This window comes from Abramis brama (genome assembly GCF_963993115.1).
Source record: "Abramis brama genome assembly, chromosome: 11".
In the NCBI taxonomy this organism is placed as follows: domain Eukaryota; kingdom Metazoa; phylum Chordata; class Actinopteri; order Cypriniformes; family Leuciscidae; genus Abramis; species Abramis brama.
The window spans coordinates 32,409,178-32,436,233 of NC_139973.1; the positions used below are offsets into that span (position 1 = coordinate 32,409,178).

General features: G+C 36.0%; 3 protein-coding genes across 4 annotated transcripts; 1 reads left to right on the top strand and 2 right to left on the bottom strand.

Moving 5' to 3' along the window:
- Nucleotides 1–58: 58 nt before the first annotated feature.
- On the bottom strand, nucleotides 59–8,042 carry pnkd (PNKD metallo-beta-lactamase domain containing). 2 transcript variants are annotated; one of them, XM_084128483.1, is made up of 9 exons: nucleotides 7,857–8,042; nucleotides 7,259–7,374; nucleotides 7,068–7,180; nucleotides 6,616–6,674; nucleotides 5,729–5,821; nucleotides 5,467–5,633; nucleotides 5,140–5,226; nucleotides 1,346–1,446; nucleotides 59–645 (listed from the first exon to the last, which is right to left on the bottom strand). In XM_084128483.1, exons 1-9 carry the CDS (start codon nucleotides 8,015–8,017, stop codon nucleotides 472–474), a joined length of 1,071 nt encoding a protein of 356 aa, XP_083984609.1. In that variant the 5' UTR covers nucleotides 8,018–8,042; the 3' UTR covers nucleotides 59–471. The 2 variants fall into 2 exon arrangements, with proteins under 2 accessions (XP_083984609.1, XP_083984608.1); XM_084128482.1 differs by having other exon boundaries at nucleotides 1,331–1,446.
- A 682-nt stretch (nucleotides 8,043–8,724) lies between these two features.
- tmbim1a (transmembrane BAX inhibitor motif containing 1a) lies at nucleotides 8,725–21,421 on the top strand. Its single transcript, XM_084128487.1, has 12 exons — nucleotides 8,725–9,161; nucleotides 14,905–15,167; nucleotides 17,614–17,684; nucleotides 18,368–18,432; nucleotides 18,563–18,616; nucleotides 18,705–18,755; nucleotides 18,960–18,999; nucleotides 19,380–19,417; nucleotides 19,753–19,840; nucleotides 19,934–20,029; nucleotides 20,116–20,169; nucleotides 20,290–21,421. The coding sequence occupies exons 2-12, from the start codon at nucleotides 14,918–14,920 to the stop codon at nucleotides 20,437–20,439; spliced, it is 957 nt and encodes a 318-aa protein (XP_083984613.1). The 5' UTR covers nucleotides 8,725–9,161; nucleotides 14,905–14,917; the 3' UTR covers nucleotides 20,440–21,421.
- Nucleotides 21,411–25,440, bottom strand: LOC311092134 (uncharacterized protein). Its single transcript, XM_084128488.1, has 3 exons — nucleotides 25,321–25,440; nucleotides 21,779–22,085; nucleotides 21,411–21,683 (listed from the first exon to the last, which is right to left on the bottom strand). The coding sequence occupies exons 1-3, from the start codon at nucleotides 25,361–25,363 to the stop codon at nucleotides 21,524–21,526; spliced, it is 510 nt and encodes a 169-aa protein (XP_083984614.1). The 5' UTR covers nucleotides 25,364–25,440; the 3' UTR covers nucleotides 21,411–21,523.
- Nucleotides 25,441–27,056: the final 1,616 nt, after the last annotated feature.

Sequence of the window (27,056 nt, forward strand, 5' to 3'; positions counted from 1 at the left end):
CTTGTAATCGCGCCACAATATTTCCACAGTGCAACACATGGAAATGAATACAGACATATTAGTTAGTAATTCAAGGGTTTATTATGACAACACGTTCATAAATATCAGTGCTTGTGGTACCATAGTTATTCAAAACGCTGGTCATTTTAAAAGGGAACAGCTCTCCAACACAGTCAAGGGTAAAGAAAGAAAAGAAAAGAAAATCAAGAAAAATTTAAATATTTTTCAGTTCAAACAATGCCTTTCAGAGTCAACCAAATACTTAAAGTTCAAAGAAACCTATTTTTGTATACAAAATAATGCCCAAGTCAACTTCATTCTCTGCACAAAACCTTCACTTTTCAGGTCACTGTTTAAATTCACATTAAGTTAATGCTTTTAATCCAGCTCACTTATATGTAGGGAGCAGTACATGTTTAGCTTGGAATGGTTTCAGTGGTTGCAACCTCCAAATGTAAGTGGATAAAAGCCTTATCGGTCCTTAAAAATGTCCTTCCGTCTGCGCAGCTCCTCTAAAATACGGGCGCGATACGACGTCCAGTCCTCGTCCTGCTTCTGCTGCAGGCCCAGAGCCCCCTGGAGATCCTGGGAGTGGCTCCGCAGGAAAGGATTGTATTGCTTCTCCTCTGCTAGAGTGGATGGACACTATGAAGAGTAGAGATAATTACATTAACCAAAAATTAATTCTATTATTAATTTTCCACTCTCATGTCGCTCATAAGACTTTCGTTCATCTTCGAAACACATCAGATATTTTTAATGAAATCTGAGAGTTTTATGTCACTGAAAATCTGTTCACCCAAAACTCTGATGGTTTAAAATGTTTATAAAGAGATAAATCCATATTAAGTGCAATTTATTTAATCAAAGTCTTGTGAAGAGAAACAATCGCTTTACATGACAAACAGATTTAATTTAGGCTTTTATTCACATAAAAACATTGATCAGCAAACAGAACTCAAATATGGTAAATAGCTCAACCATACCTAAAATGTGCTTGAGCTTACATTTAGGCTACCAAATTTGAGTGCTCTATGTACATTCGCTGATCAATGGCTTGATAAAAGCCTAAATGATGAAATCTTTCAGATTTTATTAAAAATATCTTAATTTGTGGTGTGAAGATGAATAAAAGACTAAATGATATTAGGGTGAGTAATAGATGACAGAATTATTGAACTATGAACTATTCCTTTAAATCAAGCTTGGCTGGTTGGAATATTATTTAGATTATTTAATATTATTTAATGTCTCGAAATGTAACAATTATGTTGGACCGTCTTGGACATCTTTTCAGGAGGATTTTTAATAGAATTCTCGTCTTCCTTACTGTACACAATCTCACACTTCTCTGTTGCTGCACCCACTGCAGCTTCTGCTCCCGTACAACATTGCAAGGCTCCACTTCAGCAGCAAACAGAAGGTTATCTTCAGCATACTCATGTCCTGAGAAAAAAATACCAACTTTATTAACATGAACATGAAGCTTTTCCTTAGAATCACATCCAAGTGCAAGTTTACAAAAGCATAAAACCAAAAATAAGTTGTGCACAAAAACAAAAAATTACAAACAGGCTTGTCACATTACAATTAACCCTGGGTTAAATCCAGTATATGATTCAAAATATGGCTTTTCACACTACACTTAATCCCGGGTTATCGTCGTTCTAAACACCGCTTTTAAACCTGTGGGATTGCAAATTTAAGAATCTGTTTAAGATCTGCTGATCCTACATCCTTACATAACATCACATTATGTAATATGCAAATTAAGGGGAAGTACATTGTTTTTAGATTTAAGATAAAGATGATGGCATCAATATTTTAGCATGAGGTTCCTGACAGTCCTGTTCTCTTTGTTGTAAGACAAATGAGTCAGATTGCTGAGACTCTCACCTTTTGTCTTTAATGGCTCTTGTCCCATTCTTTGAATAGTTATGATAATTGGATTGGTAACACTCAGGGATGGGCAGTATTTCAGATACATGTATTTAAAATACGTATTTGAAATACAAAATACTATATTTGAAAAAATCAAATGTAATTTGTATTTAAATACATTTAAGATGAATATTTTTGTATTTTCAAAATACATAAAATACTTTTTGCCAGTCAACCTCTTTATCAGGGTACTGATTTTGTGCATCAGCTAGTTCAGACATTCACTAGTTCAGCACTGGATCAGCGATTTTTTTCTTGGAATAAGGTGAGAATGTCATGATCAATTCTACTTGTTGATTAAAGTTAAAATAGTGCATTATTCACTTCAGTTAACATGAAAGAATAAAAGAGCACAGACAAGTGGGAAAATAGCGTTAGCCAATCAGTCTTGACCGGTTGTTGATTTTTATCAACTAGCTTGTCAAATGTGTTTAAAGGTCCCATTGCATGGATTATTTTATTATTTTAGAATGTTTCCTGGGGTGCCCTTATAATGTTAGCATGTTTTTTAGATCAAAAGTTAAAATAAAAAATAAAATAAAATAAAAGGCATATTTCCTAGCCTGATTTTAGCCTCTGATTTGAACACTCTGTTTGAAGGGGCGTGTCTGTGTGAGACTTCAGTGTAAACGCCCACTGCTGTGATTGGCTGCTGAGAGACTTCAGTGTAAACGCCATGCTGTGATTGGCTGTGAGACTTCAGTGTAAACGCCCACTGCTGTGATTGGCTGCTGAGAGACTTCAGTGTAAACACCCACTGCTGTGATTGGCTGCTGTGAGACTTCAGTGTAAATGCCCACTGCTGTGATTGGCTGAGAGACTTCAGTGTAAACGCCCACTGCTGTGATTGGCTGAAAGACTTCAGTGTAAACGCCCACTGCTGTGATTGGCTGCTGTGAGACTTCAGTGTAAACGCCCACTGCTGTGATTGGCTGCTGAGAGACTTCAGTGTAAACGCCCACTGCTGTGATTGGCTGCTGTGAGACTTCAGTGTAAACGCCCACTGCTGTGATTGGCTGCTGAGAGACTTCAGTGTAAACGCCCACTGCTGTGATTGGCTGACATGCTTGCATATGAAATATTTAGCATTGCATGTGGAACTATCTCGAAAACTTTTACTATTCAGCTATTACACATTTTTACTATTACAGCTATCGGGATTAACGAATCGTGAGAAGTTTTTTAAGTATTTAGATCAATTCCCATCACATGAAAGGTTGCAGTGATGAGCATTGAGCAGATAACAGCCTGTTGATCACGTGAATGAAGATCTCATCATTGCAAGCAGTTTCTGCACTCTCACTAATGATTTCACCAATACAAACATGAGGTAAGTACAGTAAGAGCTTCGTTGTGCAGCGTAACAGCGTCATTGATTTCATAACGAGTTTTGGAAAGTGTCCAGATAAACTCGCGCTGTGTGATTGACAGCTTGGGCGATTGGAAAGGGATTGTTCTTTGTTCTTGTTGTGAAATTCACATAACACACTGGTTCTTCAGAGGCTCGGATGAAGGAACTAAAAAATACCTTTGTGTTCATTTGTACATCCAAACACTGAGCAACTGCCATGCTTCGCTCGTTTGCAAGCCATGATGTCTCTCGAGGAAAAAACAATATCGCGCTCGCGTATATTCTCATATTCTCATGGGCGGCCACATTTTTTTTGCAGGCAAAGAAGAGAAAGGGGAGGTGACCTTTCCCCTTATGACGACATTAGGGGAAGATTCTAGATTCGCCCGTCTGAGCTTTCATTTTCTCAAAAATACCCAGGGCTTGGTTTACACCCATCAGAACGTCTAGCCACTGGGGGACCATAGGCAGGCTCGGGAAACTCATATTAAGGTTAAAAAACCTCATAAAGTGAAATTTTCATGCAATGGGACCTTTAAAGATTTACTGTTAGGGCTGGGTGATATGACACTACATAGCGATGATATAAAGTTTGAATTGATGGAACTTTTTCTAAATCGTTTACATAGATGGGCCTATTTGTGGGGTAAGCAAATTTATCCGTGCAGCTTTTAGTGGGCAGGAATTACTGGAACGTTGGAGTGGAAAAACAAACACTGATGAATGATACTCCACAAAAATGTTCAGCTTTTAGTTTTATTGTACGTAAAAAAATAAAAAATAAAAAAGGGGTAAATAGTGTCAAATGAATCTAAATTAATTCTAATTTTAAATTTTAAACTTAAACTTAAATAGAAACAAATAAACTTTACATAAAATAAACATAAAATTACTTAAAAAGCATTGGACTACTGCAAAAAAAAAAAAAAAAAAAAAAAAAACTCAAAAGAGTTTGAAATTCAGTGTATGCTGTGGAATCAAAACTGATATTGAGAATTGTGAAACCATGATATTGTTACTGTGAAGTAAAATTATATTTTGGCCATATCGCCCATCCATATTCTTTGCTAGATAGCAGAAAAGGTTCCCACAGTTTTACATACAGTATGAATTTTTTAATAGTGTTCACCACAAGTAATAGACTACATTGTAACCAAAAATAAATATATAAATGGCTGCTATTTTGCATATGTTTATTTGTAATTGCCAGAAAGAAAGAAAGAAAGAAAGAAAGAAAGAAAGAAAGAAAGAAAGAAAGAAAAAGAAAGAATGACAGAGAGGGCAGAGATGAGGTTAGGAATGAAAAGTCAGTAGGCCTATGTAGTTTCTTCATTCACTGTGACCTGTACCTGCACTGGATGGCCAATTTCACATGTATTTTGTGTATTTTCAAAATACAAAATACTGTATTTGTATTTAAATACATTTTTTCACACAGTATTTTGTATTTGTATTTAAATACATTTTTCCACACAGTATTTTGTATTTGTATTTTTAAATACATTTCCATGTATTTATGCCCATCTCTGGTAACACTAGAGTATGGGGCGGGTTTGTATACTTGGAAACGTCATTTGCATGCTTAGTTGTGCTTTGCATTGTGCTTAGTTTCAGCACCTAAGGGAAATGTTCAAAATTGCCACCAAAAGCTTTAATTGGAGTCATGAAGAGACACGCAAACAGGTTATGTTCTGTACTTGTCCAATAAACTCAAAATAATTGACTTTCCAGTATTTATTATGATCCCAGGATAAAGTATGGACAGTCTGAAACATGAAACAAATAACCTAAGGACAAAATTGACTCTGGTTAACAACTTCAAGTGTGAAAAGACTGTGTTTTCATACCAGGCCAAAGCAGAGTATCATCGTTCAGCGATCCCACAGTATCCAGAGATGACAACATAGTCGAGGCATTACCTTCAAACATTCTCCCTACAAGGGTTGGAAATGAGTCAGAGCTTTAAATAGAACCAGCTGGATTTAAGAATTCTTGTTTGCAGTTGACATGCCTTGCTGTGCATCGCTATGGGGTAATTCGTAATTTAAGCATTTGTACACTAAATGTCAAACATTGAAGGCAGGGAACAATAACACTACAAATATTTTAAACAAAAATGATACAATGACATTTTAAGAGCACACTGAGATAACAATGTTTAATGCCACACTCACCACATCCAGAGAGGAATACCAGATCCCCTGAAAACAAGCTGCTGGGGCCACCGATCACCCGGCCATCGAGCAGGTAGATCATGTGACCCACTGTGTGCCCAGGTGTAAAGAAGGCCCTGAAGTGCAGCCGAGATCCAAAATCTATTGTGTCTTTGTCTGAAAGGGGGCTAAATTCACAAAATATCAATTTCAGTGGTCCGTCTCATGCTCTCAAGTAATACTCAACGTCATCTGAAATTATTATATATTCAAAGGTACTGACTGTGTGAGGCCTGGAATGTTGTCCATAGCATTCCCATACACTCGACAGGAACTGTAGCGCCTCTTTAGAGCCCTGTTTCCTCCACTGTGGTCCCTGGTTGGGGAAAAATGTATCAATTTTTGTTTAGCTATTCAATCTTGATGTGGTTAAGTTCACCCAGAAATTAAAATTCTATAATTTTCTCACCCTCAAGACTTTCATTCATCTTCAGAACACAAATTAAGATATTTTTACATAATTTTTGTCCAACCATTGAAAAGCTTCAAAAAACATATAGTAAAAGTATCCAAGTCTTCTGAAGAGAGATGCTCACTTTACCATATATGATGTGCTCTATGAATGTGCATTGGTCATACAATTGTCAATAAAAACCCTAAATTAGATTTTTCTCGATTTTTATTTTTATATGGATTTCTTGTCTTTTTGTAATTTGTGAAGCATGTCAATTTTGGAATTTTGAAAGTTTACTTTCAATGGATGGGGTAAAATGTGAGAAAATTAAAGATATCTTCATTTGTGTTCCGAAGATGAACAAAGTGGGGAACCCAATCTTATGGGTTTGAAACAATATTATTTTTAAAATAATTTTTGGGTGAACTAACCCTTTAAAGGTTGTTAGATGCCTCATGTGTCTTAGAACTGGTGCAATGTGATCTAACAATGCTAAAATGATCTTCATAATAAAAATAAAATCACCAATACTTGAATTCTCACACAAATAAATAATCCTGAACGCAACATTGATGGGTGACACAGTAAAAGTGGTACTCGCGGATCTAGTTATTGATTAACTAATAGACTGTCATTCTGTCATAGTTGCTGCTAATACATTCATTGTGCAGCATTCAGTCTGTATAGATTTTTGGCATTTTCAAACTTGGTCTTACCAGTGCTTGTGCGTGCACAGAACAGCCTGTAATGCCGCCCCCTCTTCCTCTAGACATGCCTGTGTGGGTGTGAGGACAGACCATGAAATAAGATAAGAAATGAGAAAACAAATCTAGGGCTCTGGTTAATATCATGTGAAAGATAAGTGACAGACATGTGACTTTATACATGACACATTTCCAGAAAGCATCTCTTCCTGTATATGAAGGGTCCTAAATATTTTTATATTACTACTGTACTTTTGCATTCGTGAGAATGAAAAACTGGAATCTGTCCATTACAGTGACAGATTTCCAATAAAAATAACTGAAAATGATTCCATTTTCCACAATTTTGGTAAACCAGTGAGGAAGAGGGAGTCATTTCCACTAAACCACATGGGTTTGGCAATTTCATCACAGTAAGATATATAATCCAGAAAACTAATTCTGAAACTTGTTTTGAATCCAACCTGAACAGGCTGAGGGTCGGCGGGATCAACCACAACAGCCGTATTGGACGCAGTGTCAATAACCACATAGCTGTAGTTGTCTGCTAAGATGGGTACTGGTATAATCTTGATGCCTGTTGAAAATAATAGTGTGACATTATTTATTGTAATCAGCTGTTGAGTGCATGATAGAAAAATGTGTTTCTTCTCACCGTTTATTATAGTTGGTTGAGTTCTGGAGTGGCCAGTGGGGTACCGCTCCCGTGCTTTCTTCATCTGCCTCTTATGAAATATGTACCCAAGTTTGGTCCGCGTATACAGAGAGTACCTGGAAGTGTTTTTAAAGATGAGTGTTTTATGCAGGTTCCCCTTTGAAATTCTCTTCCACCCCCTAGCATTTTAATACTTATAATAGTTAATATGATATTTGGGCAGACATGTTGTAAGTTAAAACTAAATAATCAATTAGGGGAGTAAATGAATGTTTCTAATTGTTTAGGCTACTGAATTTCATTACAAGTACCCTAGTTTGTTTGATAAGAAAGCATAATTTCATTTATCTAACCATGGTGTTGACGTTTTACATTTTACTGTAAGTAGATTTTCATTAGGTGCATTAATCACTGACCATGATAAAATGACAAATCATTGACATTCACTGAAGGGAACGTCTACATACGTCAATCGTTTATATTTCAATATCACTTACAAAACTGTTTAGGTAAACATCATTTACGACAGTGTGGATAAAAACAGTAGCCTGTGTAAACATAACACAGACTGCCGCAGCAGGCCAAATAAGCCACTTACGCTATCCAAAACAGCGGTTTCTCTGTGCGAGCCATCAGTTTACCGATCAGACTGTTTTTCCATGCACTTTTTCTGGCGCATTTAGGAAAACGACAGATGTATAACCCTCCACATATTGAAGCAATACAGAGTAAATACACTGGCCAGTCCGGAAACGCCATTCTAGAGGGCGTGTCGACGATGACGCAATTAAAAGGTACAACTACGAGTGGCCAGAAGTAACTCCTTTGACTCGGATTTTATTTTTTCTATATCTTCATACATTTTTTTATAAGGTGCATTATTTGTGTCTGCCAGCTATTATTGGGTGATAACATTTCATGCACAAATCATTTTGCATTTATTGCACACTGCATGCATGTTTTACACAGCTTGTTTTACCTAAAAATAAACCTCTGGCTTTTAGCTTATCTTTGTGACCCTAATCGCTCTATTCAACTTTGTTGTATTGCTAATCTTAATAAGGTATAGTTTACCCAAAAAATAATAATTCTGTTATCATTTACTCAACCTCAAGTTGTTCCAAACCTGTATGAATTTTCCTCTTTTGCTGAACACAAAAGAAGAATTTTTGAAGAATTCGGTTACCAAACAGTTGACTGGCTCCATTGACTTCCATAGTTTTTTGTTTTGTTTTGGAACTATGGAAATCATTGGGGCCAGTCAACTTTGGTTGTACTCATATTTTTCAAAATATCTTTTGTGTTCAGCAGATGAAAGAAAATACTTTAGAAAAGCTTAAGGGTGAGTAAATGATGACAGAATTTAAATTTTTGGGTGAACTATCCCTTTAAAATGAGAAATTGCTGAAAAGTAGAAACTGCAATTTAGCACCACCTGGTGTAAGACAACGGAAGCAACCGAACGAACACACACATGACAGCTTGTTATAAGAATACAAATGGTGTAGTTTGGATTGGGTGTGTCAACTTCACCACACCTCGACAGAAGCGTTACATAAAGAGAACAGAGAGACAAGATTATTTAGGTGTCGTTTTCATTTTCAGGACCAAAGCATAATTGTATTGGCACAACGGCTATTTTGTAGATTAGTTAAACGCAACATGTTTCAGACTCTTTTGACTCCACCTGCTGGCTTGTATATGCATCTTGAGCACTATTAAATTGAACGTCATCGACTGACTGCTGGCTTGTTGAAGTGACACTGAAGAAAGTGGATCAGGGTGTCAACTCACGGGGTTTAATTTCAATAGGCTCAGTCTGAAGGATTATATCGTCTGATATTGCTTTCTCAAAGCTTCGACATCGATCGTATAAAGTTTTCTGGATTTCAGACAGCGCCTGGTAAGAATATTATTGCTATATTGTACCATCACGTGGTCTTGTAAAACATAAAATACTGTTCAAAAGATTTTTACATCAAATGATTGATTTATTAAGATTTTACAGTAGTAAAATATATGTAGCAGCTGTTATTTAGGCGGAAACTACTGTTACCATGGTAAATATTTGCAAGGGTGAGTGAGGGCAAGATAGCTATGTGAACATGTTCAAGATGACGTCAAAAAGCTCTCGATCACATCTTTTAGTCGTGACTTAGCCTGTATTCATAACTTAATTGACTTCTAGTCGGTTTAAGTTATGTATTTGTAACTTAACTGACTTAACTAGTGTATTTTTAAAGATGAACTTTTATTGTAGGAATGGGATACCCTTAGGAATGGGATACTTGTAGCTTGTTTCAAAACCTGAGCTGCCTAGCTAGTAATTTAGCTAAACAACTTTTGGGCATTGGATGCAATTATGATGGATAACGCTAAGTAGGCAGCTTAGCAGCTACTAGGTATTCAAACAGCCTGTTTTTGTTGTTGTTTCAGATTGTTAACTCAAAAATGAAAATTGTCAATAATTAACACACTCCCCCTTATGTCCTTCCATCCAAACCCGTAAGACTTTCGTTCATCTTCGGAACACAAATGAAGATCTTTTTGATGAAATCTGAGCGATTTCTGTCCCTCCATTGACAGTCTAGGCAACAACCACTTTGGCGCTTCAAAAAGTTCATATCATAAAACTAATCTAACGTTATATGAATTGAGCCGTTTAGTCCAAATTCTCTTAAGAGACTCAATCGCTTTATATGATAAATTGATTAAATTTAGGCTTTTGTTCACATATAAACATTGATCAGCGAACATAAACAAAAGCTCAACCGAACCTGCTTGATGTGCGAGAACAAACCTCATTGGTTCTTGCGGAAGCTCAAACATGCTGTGTAACACACAAGAATAAACCTCATTGGTTCTCTCAGATTTCATCAAAAAGATCATAATTGTTTTCTTTACAGGTAGGAGACAACATGAGTGTGAGTAATTGATGACATAATTATTATTTTTGGGTGAACAATCCCTTTAATAATGTTTTCTATTCAATGCAGATATAGTATTAGTAAATTCCACTGTGCCTGATCAATTTTGTCAGAAAAAAAATAGTAAAAGTTTTAACTTCTAGTTTTAACTATCTCTGCATAATACTTAGTTGAACATGACAGATTGCATAACATTTTGGCAAATCTCATGCATCAGGGTGGACCGGTACGGAAAGTGAAGAAAGTGTAGTTTATTTTCCACTTTATATTTAAAAGGTTGCTTAGCAGATGGTGTAACAGTGTGTGGAGGGCTTGCTTGACTCATGCTGGCAGTGTTGAGCTGAAACAAGAATGAAGACATTCTTTTCCAGTCTGGCTTGAACTACACGGCACCATCCATGTTTTTGTAAACATTATAAATAGCCTGCATACCATAGAGGTAGATACACAAGAAAGTCCTTCAATGTGCATGGTCTGAAAGTAAAAAGGTGACATTAAACATGGTTTTATGTTGTTCTTAGAGCTCTGTCACATATCCTGGAATATTTTGGTCCTTTAGCAACTCCCTATGACTCAGTTTATTTGCTCTTTAAAGATTGTGAATTTGTCAGTCACTCCCTGGACATGAAATGTAGAAACGCCTTTTCCCAGGATACTTTCAGTAAATAATGAACCGATTTACCCAGGTTAGACTTTGAATCAGATTTTCCTTAGCAGATCTGTGTCACATGTTCATGCTGACCTCACTGTGTGGTTCTGTGTGAGCTGCTTTACATCTGTTTAATAAGAGGAAGTGCTGATCATGGTGCACAAGTACTGCATTAACACATAAAAAACAAGTAACATTCAAATTCCAAAATCTCACTTCCTAAAGCATATAGGAAAACTTAGTTGCTGAGGAAATGCTAGTTGTTTTCAAACCACTTACTGCAAGTCCTTTCATTGGCTGTGCCTTGTCGGCTGTTTCTTTCCAGGAAGACTGTTTAAAATGCGGTTAACGCTTTTTTTACTGTGATCACAACTGTGAGAGGGAAAGTGTCAGCCAGCTAGGCGGGTGACGATTGTTAAGTAATCAGTAATAAGTATTCTTTCTTGTAATATTTTTGAGATGACCACAATAATTGTCCAGTTTAAATTTCAATCACAGTTACCAAATAATATGAAAAATAATGTTGGCTAAATACATATAGTCAAAAGGTCTTCCTTCATATAAATGATGTTATGTTATGTTATGTTATGTTATGTTATGTTATGTTATGTTATGTTATGTTATGTTATGTTCAGGGCTGGAAATGCGGGGGTCTGAGTCCAGGGAGTGAATTTCAAGGGTGGTTAGAGTTCCAGTTCAAATATTTAGTAGCCACCAAATAACATATTAGGCTTACACTGTAAGGAACATGAACAAAACATAATTAAATCATTAATCGCAATAACAGTGGACTCCACAAATATTGGCACCCTTGGTAAATATGAGCAAAACTAACTGTGAAAATTAGTGTTAGCAATTTAAACTCTTAGTCTTTCATTCAAAATATTCACAAAAATCTAACATTTAATTAGTCAAATAGTTGCAAAAATAATTCTTATCAAAAGTTTTTTTTTAAATTTTTTTTATGTTCCACAATTAACAAACTCCCTTTGCCAAGATAACTGCTCTGAATTAATAGGGTTGATGAACATATGGCAATAGATCTGAGACCATTCCTCCATACAGATTTTCTCCAGATCCTTCAGATTCATAGGTCCATGCTCGTGGACTCTTTTCTTCAGCTCATCCCACAGGTTTTCTATGGGGTTTGGGTCAGGGGAGTGCTATCTCCATGGCAAAACCTTCATTCTGTGGTCAGTGAACTATTCTGTTTTTATTTTGAGATGTGCTTTGGATCATTTTCATGCTGAAAGAAAAAATATCTGCTGGTACTTGATGGAGTGTATGATACCATGTATCCTAAAAAGTTGTCCAGGGTCTTAGAAGAAAATTAGCTCCACAGCATTAAAGTTCCACCACCATATGCTTCACAGTGGGGATGAGGTACTTTTCTACATGGCTATGTTTCTGTCCATGCCAAACCCATCTCTGGTGTTTTTCCAAAAAAGCTTTAACACCTGACAAACTGTAGTTGCATGAGATTGCTGTTTGAGGTCACCAAATGCTTTTTAATTGCAACCTTCCCAAACAAGTGGTGAGGTCTGATCATAGTTTTGGAGACTTTCTGACCCCAAGACCCAACTAGCATCTGCAATTCTCCAACTTTGGTCCTTACAGTTTGTTTGGGGACTCAAGCCATCCTCCTCAGTGTGTGTGGGGCCAATATAGACACATGTCCTCTTCCAGGTGGATTGTTACCTTCTCCAGTTGATTTAAACGTCTTCATTATTGTCCGGATATTGGAAATTAGTATTCCAACAATTAAACTATATTATCTTATGGCTATTTCATGATTTGTGCAGCTCAACAACTTTTGTCACACATCATTACTGTATTCTCAGGTCTTTCCCACAGTGATGGATGACTATTAGAATTTGACCTGTGTTTCACTTCATATATTTATAGCCCAGTGAAACAGGAAGTCATGACTTATCACTTAGGCTAAGTGATCCTGAAAATAATGTGAACTTATACCATATGGAATATATTTCAGTTAGATTTTTTACATTTATATGTTGTGTAAATTAACTTCAATTAAATGTTAGATTTTTGTGAATATTTAAAAAAAATTACGCATTATTTGAGAAGATCCAAAGCTGTTATTTTGGCAAAGGGAGGTTGTATTAAAATGAAGGGGTGATTCATAGGCTATATTTCAGAAAATAAATAAAATTTGTTTTATGATATTTTTTTTTTTCCTTTCAACTATTTGACTTTAATTGGTTAGATTTTTGTGAATAGTTTTAATGAAAGACTAAGTGGAGAAATTGCAAAAACAAATTTTCACAGTCAGTTTCGCTCATATTTAACAAGGGTGCCAATATTTGTGGAGCATTAATGTGATCATTTATCATCAGCACAAAATGTATGATCGTGACAGGCCAACAACCAACAGATAATAACTACATACAGGCCTACATAATAATGGCGGTTGCATAAACTAATTGAATAACAAGGAGATTGTACTCCCAGATCATTTATTTCCCAAAACTCTTCAGTTCATGTCTTTTATGCCATTGTAGGGATTAAAATAGAAAGAAACCTTTCAAAACACTGGGTGTGGACTTGCACTGGGTGTAGGCGGATTTGCAGAGTGAATTTATGTCCACTTATCTGTGTTGTACATCTGGTCCTCTCAAAATCTACACGGTCACATTGCTATCTTGACCACAGAAGTCTTGATGGGAAAAGACGCAGGAAGGATATTCTAAGTTTAGTGCTCTCTCAGAAATGTTCTACTAGTCATTTTACATTTATGTCTGAATTGTTTTCAGAAATGAAACTCGCTGAACTTCTCACACCTGCAGTGCTTTATTAATTATTTCCCCTGCTTTCTCTCTTCAATAACTTAATTGTAGAACAATAACTTAATTGTAGAACAATTGGGAACCAGTAAAACCACTGCACAAATTTCATGATTAGGAAAGGTATTACAAAAAAAAAAAAAAAGAGTTAGGAAGGTATTACAAAAAAAGGGCTGTTGATCTTAATATCACTTATTAATATTAAACAATTAGGTCTATATAATAATCAAGTCTATATAATTACTATTGATGTTTTTCATAAAGGTGCTTTAGGTGTTTTGCTTTAAAACTTTTTATGATGCACAAACAATTGTTAAACATTTGAGCACGAGATGATATTTTAACTATTTTTAAGAAATCTTCAATGACAATATATAACTGGAAAAAAAGTATTTTAATTGACTTAAAGTCACAAAATGCAAAGCAATTCAGGTACATTTTGAAATGTTTCAAGTTGGGAACTGTTGTAAGATGACTACAGAGTGACATGCTATTGCATTTGTGTTACGTAGCATGTAAAAAGAGGATGCGACAGCTTGAGCAGACTCACAAATGTGCTCTACCACAATAACACTTCCTGTCTACTCAACATGGACTGCGTGTTCCCGGGGGCGGGGTTTATGTAAATTTTAGGGTGAGTGATGTCACTTACCCGGGAGGAATGTCGTGTAGTCCCTACCAGCCGTTTGTTGTAGTCCTTAAAAAACGATTTCTTTAAAAGCAAATATCTCCCTTTACTTTGAACTTTGCAGATGTTGTTTATGCTCAAACAGCAACATTACACACTTACTAAAGTTAGAAAAGTGAAATCATAATCAACCACCCCTTTAAGGTGTTTAGATAAAAACTTTATTTATCCCCAAGGGGGAAATTTAGACGTTACAGCAGCATAAACAAAACAAAACAAATATTACATTTAAGAAGACAAAAACATGTTTTCCGAAGATAAATTGTGTAGGGAGACCTAATAACATTATAACAGATATATCATTAAATATATATGGGCTGTTTTACATGTTTAACACATAACACATTTATCATAGATTTAGAGTTATTTTAATATATTTTAGGACTGGATGGGAGAATTTTTGGAAAAGGCTGCAAACAAGTTTTCTTGGTTAAAATGGGTAACACTTGATCATTTGAGTACTCGTAAAGAAAGAACAAAAAAAAAAAAATCCTATTTTTGTTTTGGCGCAAATCTGATTTTAACTTTGGTTGCATCTACACTTCAGTTTCACAAATGGTATCTTATCTACCCAACAGGAGTTAAAGCAGCATGTCAAGGTCAGATTTCCCTCCGGGTTACGATGATTCCCGGCTGCTCTCAAACCCTCAGCCTGGGGGAGGTTACCCCGCTTCTGCCCCTCCATATGGCTTCAGTGCGTACGGGGGACAACCGCCTTACCCACAGCCCAATGATCCATATGGAGGACAGCCCCCACAGCCCAATGATCCATACCGAGGACAGCCTGCGGGATACCCGCCACCAAGTCTACCAGTCATCCCTGTCATTCCTTCTGGTATAGGCAAGTTGAATTATTTCTTGTATCTGGTAAATCTTCACTTTTATAGGCTTTTACTATCACTGTGTTCATGCTCCTGAAACATTTAAGAACAAAATATTTAAATATTTTGTCCTCCAGGCCAGCTTACTATGTAGCAAAGTTCAATTGGTTTAGGATGTGGTTCATTACTCAAATTTAATTTTAGCAGATCATATACCGGGCATTGAATTGAATTTACTCTGAAGTCATCATTTGTCATAATGTTTTCCCTGTATTCTAGCTCTAACCAGATTAGTGTAGTTGGGCCAGTAATATAGTGTTTAATTATAGCTCTCTAGAATACTTGATTCTCATTGGTCAGTCGCAGCTGTGGTAAAATATATTTTTTAATAACACTATACAATTATACTGTTGTCCCTGGCAACCGATTTCCTATATTTAGAATTTTCATGTCTTGTATATCACTCTGATCTCTTTCTTGCAATTTAATAAAATCATTTAAATGTCCATTTATTTATTTATTTGGTCATAACTTTTGCAATAATATTAGCTGGCTGTACCTTATCACTTTAAAGTCCTCGCCAGTATTTATTTTGACTGCACATTATCCCTTATATAGTTGGGCATTTCTTTAACTACTGACACAAATAATCCTAACAGAGTTTTCACACTCTCACTAGTTTATTTAATTTGTCCACTAACACAGTGGACATGCATGCATCACATGAGAATTTTGCCTCCCCCTTTCATGAAAATTCCTTCCACATCTCAAATGTGTTCAATATTCATGGAGATTACATTTAAAACTGTATTTTTGGAATATAATGGCCAACTCTTGTTTTACTTATTTATTTGCTTATCTTTGCTACTTATGCTAATTTCAAAACTAGCATTTAATGAATTCAGACAATTAAAATGTTCACACTTTTTGCATAATTTAATAAAATTGGAAATGACACACAATAATTGCACATTCGATTTGTAAGTGATATTTGATTTCTCTTGATTTACATCACGTCTCATATTTCATCTAAAAAATGCTCTTCACTGGCACTGTAAAGAAGTACACTAACTTTAACTATATTGGGTAAAAATTGTTAGAAATGACACCCAACCATCATTTAAAAATTGATATTGATTTAAAAATGTCATACAATAATTTTAATCTTTGTTTAGATGATCATGGTTTTAAGCTTCATAAAATGTAGTTTTCACTGAAAACATGATTGTTACTAGGGCTGCATGATTTGGGGAAAAGGTCATATTGCGATCATTGAGGTCAATATTGCGATATGCGATTGCGATATAATAAACAAATGGTTTCCTGAGTCATCTTGCTTGGTTCTCAAGGAAAATGCACACACAGATTAGTGATAATGCTGAAATGTGTAGCTTATTTCTTAACTCAAACTAGCAACAACAACTAAATGATTGATTACATCTATAATGATCAATAAGCCATTGATGTCTGGATAAAAATGACATGCACACAACATTTTAAACATTAATTATAGCTATCCAACATCACAGTGATTCCGTCATTGCAATTGAAAGCTATCAAATTTTTAAAAAAAAATCATTTATTAGGCTTCAAAAAATATAACAACTTTTAATTTAGCTAAACTTCAAACAATTCTCACATAAACCCATAAAAAATAAAATAAACCCTCACATATCATATTTACCTGTGCCCTTCCTATCTAACATGTAGGACATATAGCCTACATAAATTGAATAAAGTTATCAAACAGTCTGTGCTGCATTAATTATAAATTATATATAGAATAATCCTTATTAAATTTACAAAAGTTTTTTAGTCAAGAACAGTGAGTGTTTTTCTCTGTTCCCTTTGTTCTTTGAATTAACTTTAACGACAGAGATGATTAGTGGCTCCTGTGTACTGTCCCTTTAAGACCAGCCGCTGTCGAGCACGAATGCTTTAAAAGCATTTGTATGAATAAGAGCAGGATCATGTAACTATGGAAGCTTGTTTCTATGGAGCTAGAATTGTGTCTTTATTACATGCGAGAAAATAAATGATCTGAGAGAAAAAAAAAAGTTTGAGAGAAAAAGTTATCACACTGATAGCAAGAAAGCATTTCATGAGAGAAAAAAGAATATTTGAGAGAAAAAGTTTTCATACCAATAGCAAAAAATAATAATATTTGAGACTAAAAAAAGTTTTGAGAGAAATTATTTTCTCATAACACATAAAAAAATATAAATTTGAAATTTTTCAAATTATTTCTGAGAAAAAAAAAATCTCTCTCAAAATACTTTGAAAAAAACTCTCAAATATATATTTTTTGCTATCAGTGTGAAAACATTTTCTCTAAAAAAAAAAAGTGTTTCTCTCAAAACGCTTTTCTTTATTTCATATAAAATCGCAGCATTTTGCGTCATATAATCGCATAGGCTTCACATCGCGATTGCGATATGATTAATCGTGCAGCACTAATTGTTACAGGTGACAATGAAGGATTTACCACCACAGATGGATTCGAGAGTACCAGTGTTCGTCACAGTTTTATACGGAAAGTAAGGAACCATTTTTCTATAATTAGCATCATCTTCAAAGTAAAATAGTTTTATGAGAATGTTGTTATTTAAGATTAAAGAGACCATATTATGCCATTTTACAAAGTCTTGATATAGTATTTGGGGTCTACTAGAATAGGTTTTCATGCTTGAATGTTCAAAAACACCTTATTTTTCACATATTTAGCATTGTAGCAGCACCTCTCTTCCCAGTCTGTCAGCACCGCTCTGTTTAGTTCCTCTCTCTATGAAGCCCCTCCTTCTTGGTCAGCGGGATCAATGTGTTGTGATTGGTCAACCACTTTGAACTCATTTCGGAAATGTCACATCCTTTTCCATAATCACACGTTTCATCTTCTCAGCTTCTAACAATGGTGTCAGTTTTGCCTTATTAATTCGATAGATTCGGGTGGAAAAACAGCATCTCTTGGACATGGCCATAACACACATGCTTGTCTTGGGCGTTAGTTATTTAAATGAGGAATATTGTTTGTTCCCGAAAGAAAACTCAAGACTACAATTGAAACGTTTCAGGGAGTTCATAAAAACGGAGTTTACTAATATAAAGAATAGCTCCCTTTGGAATGAAAGTTGACCATGTAAAAAGGCATAATAGGCACTCTTTAATTGAAATTGTTTGTGAATATTATAATGGATAATAATGTTTCCATTGTGTTTTGCAGGTTTACCTGATCCTTTCTGCTCAGCTTCTTGTCACAGCTGCCGTCGTGGCTATTTTCACATTTGTGTGAGTCTCTGTTTTTGGTATGGTTACTTCATGTGCTTTGTGTTCACAGAAAAAAAGGTTAAACGTTATCACTGCTTGTTTATCATTTTACTTTGTGATTAAACTCAGATGTGTGTTTTTGTTCATACAGGGAACCCGTAGGAGTGTATGTGAGGAAAAACCCAGCCATTTACTGGGTTTCATAGTAAGAACTTAGAAATTTGTTTGTTCACATTGTCAAATACTTAACATTTAAAACATTAAATGCAAATGTTGAACAATATTTTTTCCAGTGCTATCTATTTCGTCACACACATCGTACTGGTTTGCTGTCAGGGACCCAGGTGAGATGATTGCTCCTTTTCTGAATCAACCTCATAGCAGCTACTGCTCAAAGTTTAGTGACACAACGAGGACACAAAAATCATACCACAGTATAAACAAAAAACTGATTTAATCTAAATACTAAAGCCCTCATAAAAAAGCCACTACAAACATAAGCTGTCATGTGAACCAATGGATTTACCATTTGCTCTGTCACTTTTTAGGAGGCGTTTCCCATGGAACCTGATCCTGTTGGCCATCTTTGTGAGTTGGGAAATTCACTTTGAATGAATTAAGTGGAAATGTGGCCAAACCTGTAATGGTCAATATTGTTTTTTCATGTAATGGTGTAGAGAAAGTATCATAGGGATAGTTCACCCACAAATCAAAATTCTGAACACAAAAGAAGATATTTTAAAGAATGTTGGTAATCAAACAGTTGACGGTAGCCACTGACTTTCATAATAAGAAAAAAATACTCAGTGGCTACCGTCAACTGTCTGGTCTTTTGTGTTCAACAGAAGAAAGAAACTCGTACAGGTTTGGAACAACTTGAGGATAAGCAAGTGATCTAAGGTGGACTGTCCCTTTAAGGACGTTACATAAAGTCTTTGAATAACATTGCATATTTTGTTTTGTTTTAGACACTGGCCTTATCGTTCATGACTGGAAATATTGCAAGGTGAGGCATGTCTCACACAAGATAAGATACAGTGGATGGGGAAAATGGTAAAATAGCATGACTATGACATGAGGACTGTCGACAGAGTGTTTCAATAGTTATATATAGAATATATAGGATTAAAAGGGTTTATTTCTCCTTCTCAGCAAGAATTAAGTGCAACTCTGTGCAAATTCCTTTTGGGGTCGTAAAAAGTCTTATCAGTCTTAATGTGTCCTGTAACAGGACACCGGGTTCTGCCAGTGTGTTAGCTTCATTTGTGATATACAATAAGTACATGAGTATGTACATGTGAAACAAGACTAAAATAAAGTGATACCAATTTGTGTTTGCAGTTATTACAGTACCAAGGCAGTGTTCCTGGCCCTGGGCATCACTGTTGTCGTGTGCGTTGCGGTAACAGTCTTCTGCTTTCAGACTAAGGTGGGGTTCACATTAAATATGAACAGCAGCACGATTTTACATCTAGGCATTGTGTCAAAGTGTGTGTTAACATGCTTTTCTATTGTTCTATAGGTGGATTTCACTAAATGTGCAGGCTTCTTCGCCATACTTGGAATCGTGGTGTTTGTGACTGGCATCATTACGGTTATCGTGCTGTCATTCAAATACGTAAGCATGACTTGGCGTCTTGTATTTGCACTAAAAAAAATTGTAATTTGTTCATTTAACTGTTATTTTCTTTATTTGTTTTTCAGGTCCCATGGCTTCACATGCTCTATGCAGCTATTGGAGCCATTGCATTCACTCTGGTATGTCAATTCACAAATTCAGTTTCACCTTTTTTGGAAGACTTTGGTTCTGCATGGGAACACTGAACTCTTTCAATCCTAAAATCACTTCTTTGTGTTTGTCTGTTTTTTAAATATTAGTTCCTGGCCTATCATACCCAGCTGCTCATCGGGAACAGGAAGCTCTCCATCAGCCCAGAGGAGTATGTGTTTGCTGCTCTCTCCCTTTATGTGGACATTGTCCAGATCTTCATTTTCCTCCTGCAAATTATCGGATTTGCGGAGAGATAGAAGCTTCAAGCTGACGGATGGAGCTTTTCTGTACTTTCATAATAGCTTTACTTTTTATGCACTATGCAGTGTCTTCTCAGTCGATTACAAACCAATATATACTCAAATAATACTGAACTTGTAAAATATATCTAGCATTATACTAATCAAACAAAGGGATGAATATAATTTCCATGACTAATTATTTATATGATTAACTAACCATATGCATACATTCTGATAAAATATTAGTTATATTACATAGCCATTCCTGTGTTCTGAGGTCCATGTCATGGTAATGGATGCTCACTTTTAGAAATGGGTCTGTATTATGCAAATTTCTACTGTATAGACTTTGATTTGCTATTGATGTTACTTGGGTGTGGTACATTTTGGACAAGGGTATAGGTTTTCTGCTGTGTACATACAATCTAACTGTATTTCAGTATATGGATTTAGAGTATTTATTGCACATACATTTTTTATAGAATATAAATATACATCTACAAATATTTTTTTCTTTAGCTTTGGGAAATGTCTTTGAATTTGATACTATACTTAAATGTCACAGATTGTGATGTACAGTGGTGCCTTTCCATTTTTGTTTATCCCCAAAGATATACTGTAAATAAATTGTTATAAAAAGTGTTACTTCTAAATAAAAATAAATTTGTCATAGAATGATATAAACAATGTAAACGTGTATTTTCTGTTATAATGTTCTCAAACAATGTGGCTAAAGTTTGATATGCAGTTGTTATCGTTAGGATAGGCATGATAAAAAGGAACACAAGTATTATTCAGTTATTTCATAGATTTTTTTTAATAGATAATATTGGTTGTATTCTGTGTATTTATGAACAAGCATGGTAATGACGGCAACTACATCAAAATGTGTGAAAGATTTCAAACTGAAATTCATCCTAAATGCAAAGTCTTCATCAACTTCTCATTTATAAGATCCAAAGGTACACCCTAATAAATGCTTGCTTTCTACAATGTCTTTGTTATATTCTGCATGGTTCACTGTCTCCATGGCAACCTGATAAGTGCTCAATGAAGCCATTCTTTAGTACAATAGAGTCATTTGACAGAAGTAGAGCTTTCACTGCATCCTGGGGGCTGGTTTATATCGGTTACTCTCGTAATCTCCCTCATTAGATCTCTTCATTCTCTGTCTGATTTTCAGCTGCTTCAGTCGGTTCTTGTCCACCTGTCTCTTTGCCAGAATAAAGCCGATGATTCCAGTAGGCAAGCCAATCATCCTAGGAGAAACACTTCAGTGTCAGTAGCTACTCAATTTATAGATTTTCAGTACTGATTTAAAAGAATTCAAACATGCGATTTAAGCTGCACTTACCATGCGTATCCAATCTTCATCATTGGATTTTTGGCCTTCCTTTTGGGGATGTACTCAGGGCTGTTATCTTCATCTTCCTCATCTTCCTCTTCTTCTTTCTTTTGTTGGTTGGTCTTATTTTCAGGTTCAGCTCCTTTCTGTGTGTTCATAACTTTTGGAGATTCCATCTTGGTGATGGTTTGTAAGGCATAATGTCCACAGTGTAGAAATCTGCTGTGCAAAACATTCTCCTGCAGTCTGGGACAGGCAACTATCTGCTCAAAGTGTGATCCTATCCACGATGTCCGATTTGATAACTGATACAAACCTGAAAAACAAATTTATATAGGTTGCTAAAGAAAGGTATAGTTCACCCAAAAATTTTAATTATATCATTAATTACTCACCCTCATGTCGTTCCAAACCTTAAGACTTTCGTTCATCTTTGGAACACAAATTAAGATCTTTTTGATGAAATCTGAAAGCTTATGTCCCTCCATAGACAGCTATGCAACTTACACTTTGACGCTTCACAAAGTTAAAGAGATCATAAAACTAATCCATGTGAATTGAGTGGTTTAGTCCAAATTTTCTGAAGAGACACGATCGCTTTATATGATGAACAGATTTAATTTGGTCTTTTATTCACATATAAACATTGATCAGCCAACACAACCAGAAACTCAATGAACCTGCTTGATGCACAAGAACAAACCTCAATGGTTCTTAAGCTCAAACGTGCAGCGTAACACGAGAATGAACCTCATTGGTTCTTCCTGAAACTCAAACACGCAGCGTAACATGAGAATGAACCTCACTGGTTCTTGCTGAAGCTCAAACGTGCAGCGTAACATGAGAATGAACCTCATTGGTTCTTGCTGAACCTCAAACGTGCAGCGTAACATGAGAATGAACCTCATTGGTTCTTGCTGAAACTCAAACATGCAGCGTAACATGAGAATGAACCTCATTGGTTCTTGCTGAAGCTCAAACGTGCAGCGTAACACGAGAATGAACCTCATTGGTTCTTGCTGAAGCTCAAACGTGCTGCGTAACATGAGAATGAACCTCATTGGTTCTCGCAGAACCTCAAACGTGCAGCGTAACACGAGAATGAACCTCATTGGTTCTTGCTGAACCTCAAACGTGCTGCGTAACACGAGAATGAACCTCATTGGTTCTCGCAGAACCTCAAACGTGCTGCGTAACACGAGAATGAACCTCATTGGTTCTTGCTGAACCTCAAATATACTGTGTAAGTCGGCGTCGATGGCCTCGTGGTCAGCGCGCCGACATGTAGCGCCATTGCGCTCGGGCGGCCCGAGTTCGAGTCCTGGCTCGTGGACCTTTCCCGATCCCGTCCCCCGTCTCTCTCCCTCCTCGCTTCCTGTCAACTCTACACTGTCCTGTCACAATAAAAGGCAAAAATCACCCCATGATGGATGGATGGATGGATGGATGGCTACGTAACATGAGAATGAACCTCACTGGTTCTTCCTGAACCTCAAACGTGCTGCGTAACACACGAGAATGAACCTCATTAGTTCCCGCACGTCAAGCGAACATGCTTGAGCTTCCGTTTCACACACCTTATGTGTGAGTTAATGAATGTTTATATGTGAATAAAGGCCTAAATTCAATTTGGACTAAACTGCTCAATTCATATGGATTAGTTTTATGATCTCTTTATGAAGTTTCTCAAGCGTTAAAGTGGTAGTTGCGTAGCTGTCAATGGAGGGACAGAAATTGCTCAGATTTCATCAAAAAGATCTTCATTTGTGTTCCGAAGAAGGGTTGAAACGACATGAGGGTGAGTAATTAATGACAGAATTTTCATTTTTGGGTGAACTATCCCTTTAATAAATAATTTTAATGAGCCTACATTTATTTTCTAGGCAGGTGCTTTCTTACTGATCTACTACAGCACATGTGTTTTGTGAACTCCAGCATGTAACATAAAACAAAATAAAAACGGAATGTAGTGCCACTTAGAAAGAAGAGTTATTTGTATGCAGAGGAAGCATCTGATCAGGTTAGTAGGTGTGGTGGTTAGTGTAATAAGGGTTAAGGGTTAGAGTTAAACGTACAGTATGGAATTTTTTCTCCACTAGGGGTCGCTAACCTATTTACAATAACAAAGGCGTAGTTTGATGACGCAACATTTGCTAAGAATTATGGATCTTGTCGTCAACGTCAAGCCGACCGATCTAATAATGTTTATGGATGACTGAATACATCAATGTTTTTATCATGACTGTGATATGAAGCAGTTCGGGATTGCTAAGAGACAGCTATCAGCTCCACAAGCGACGCGAGTCCCGCGGATATAAAAGGAATATGGACATTTCATTCTACCGAACTACACGCGAGTGCAGAATTACAACTCACAGGTCAGTTTATTAGACAAATTAAACTTGTGAGGTAACGCAGCGCTGTTTCACTTGGTCTAACATTACACTATCACACTAAACTGCATTTGAATGTGTTGAAATGTATGTGTTAGTTTGTCTGTATGAGACTAGCAGTAAACTAGATCAACATTAGAATAACATACAGATCATATTCTAACATTTTATCATTGTTGAACTATATAACATTGATTAGTTTTATGTAAATGTGCTCACCTGTTTAATAAAGTACATGTCTATGGGAGCTCTAGGCATCTCGAAAACACCGCGCTGATATTGATTCTCGTTTTAGTTCTCCTTTTTTATCCAAAGTCTGCTTGCCATGGTCCATAATGTTTGAACGAAACAACAACAGCGTGCAAATAGACATTGCGAACTACAGTGGTCCACGTCTGTCGTCTTGGTTACTATCAGACGGCTCTGGTTCATAGCTCTGGTTACCATGGCAGCACGAGCGGAAACCAGGGACAACGCGGATATGACGCCATTGACTGCGACAAAACGGAAATAAAGAAACGTGCCGTGTCTTCGAATTAAATTAAAATTTCTCCTGGTTTGAAAGTTGTTGGAAACAGTCGGGATAATGTAAGTACACAACTAAAAAAAAAATATAACATAGATATAGTGATTTTTGCTATTTTTAAACAAAAAAAGTTACATATTGTGCCTTTAAGTGGGTGCAGTTGAACTATGGGTTAGCTATGGAAGCTAGTTTCAAATAATAATTTCCATGCAATTGTGAGTTTATCTCGAAATTCAGAGGGGGGAAAAGTCAGAAATTGTTTGCAATTGCCAGTTTGCATCTCGTAATTCGGAGTTTATAACTTATTAAATTTTGATTCAGATTTTTTTTTTCTAGTAGAAATTGTGAGATATAAACTCACAATAGGTTGTCTTCTCAGAGTTCCAGTTAGAAATATTTAGCCATAGACTGTATAAAACGTAAAAAATATAAAGTATTTAGCTTAACCTGTTATTTGTATTCATTCAGTGGATAGTAGATTATTGCTGCATGAATGTCAAGCTATCAAGGTAAGTTTCAAATACACCTTTAATTTTAAATTAGTTGTTAAAAATATTCTTTATTAGTAAAACAATAATGTACAGCTAATGCATTCATACGCATTCAAACTATTTGTAAACCTGTTTATCTACCTTGCAAAGTCGACCTCATCAGTTTCCTACAAGGCGCAGCCATCTTTGTTGTGCAAGGAAGAGAACGTGTGCTCACGTGGTTTTGTGACGCATTATTACGTGGTGCAGGAATGACGTCAAACCCGGAAGTCTAATTCGTCAATCGCCAGTGGCTCCCTCGAGTATTTGTCTGATCTGCTTCACTGACAGTTTATCAGTTTTGGACCAGACAGTGCAGCGCGAGCCGATCTTGATCAAGCGACACATAGGCTACAGTAAAGAAAGCATGTGAATTCGCCACAGAAATAATAACATCGCTGCGAGATCTAGTGAGAAGCATTCAAATTTCTCCGTTATTACCCGTAGATCAGATCAAACAGCGCTGCCGTGGAAACCAGGAGAAACATTGTGCCATGATTACGTCCACAAATCAGAAACATTCACGATGGATTTAATGTAGTAGGCTAAACACTAACTGTCACCGCATGGAAGTTTGGCAGGAATAGTAAAATGCTTTCAAATACATCACATATTTTCTAACGTTAGCACTTCAAAACTCAAATATGGTCATTATGGATATTTAAATGTTATTTTTAATGTGATGACCAAAACATTATTTTGTTCATCCTTCAAAGAACTAAAAGTTTCTAGATGTAGGAAAAAAAAAAAAAACTTAGGCTATTTAAAAATAAAAAAAGACATTAATTTCCACTCTCAAATATTTATTTTTTAATCGTTTTGCTTTTGAATAAGTTTGCAAGACTCCAGGTTAACATTTGAGGGCAGCAATTTTATTCATAATGTCGAAATAATTCAAAAGCAAAACGATTAAAAAATAAATATTTGAGAGTGGAAATTAATGTCTTTGTTATTTTTAAATAGCCTAAGTTTTTTTTTTCCTACATCTAGAAACTTTTGTTTATAACTAGGCTACTACAATAATAGCCTACATTTCATTTTTTTATAAAGGAGCGGTTTTTGTTTTATATGCTGCTACGAAGACACCCAAGAACAGAACTAGTAAACATAACTTGACGATATGTTTTGTTCTACAACGTAAACTGCACAACCCAAACTATATTATCTAGTTATTTATCAGAAACGTACGTTTTCAAAGATGAAGATAACTGCTTCAAAATGAGCTTTTCTGGAATTTTGGAATATGGGTGTGTGTAATTTATGTTGTAGAACAAAAAAGTATCGTTAAGTTAATGTTTACCCATAAATTTAAACCCCCATTATAGAAATCTCGAAGGAACCATGAGGCGGGGTTTTGACATCATACCTACACCACTCTTCATTTAGCCATTTACATTCTTAAGAGTATTTGTTTAAATGTGTTCTTTTTTTGTTTTAAGATGTTATTTTATATATGATTTATGAAAAATAATTCAGTTGCAAGTCAAGACTCTTCTGATATAACTTTTAACTGTCGGCAACATTTTTTTTGATCATATTCAGTGAAATCGACACTATAATCCGACAGAACAACATAAATAAGGTGGTTTTAGAAAAAACCCGAGCTTCTAACTCCACCTGGAGCGTGTTATTTGTTTTGCAAAAATCCACCGCTCCCGGATCATCGGGTCCAATCAGCGCAGGGGGGGGTGAGATCCGACTGTCAATCACAGGTCGTGCACACGCCACAGATCCCCCCTCCCTCGCGGCGCGCACGTTACTATATCACATGCACACGACACGCCTGAAGATTGCAACGTAATGGCGGAGAGAAAATCTACTAACAAGCTTCCATTTCC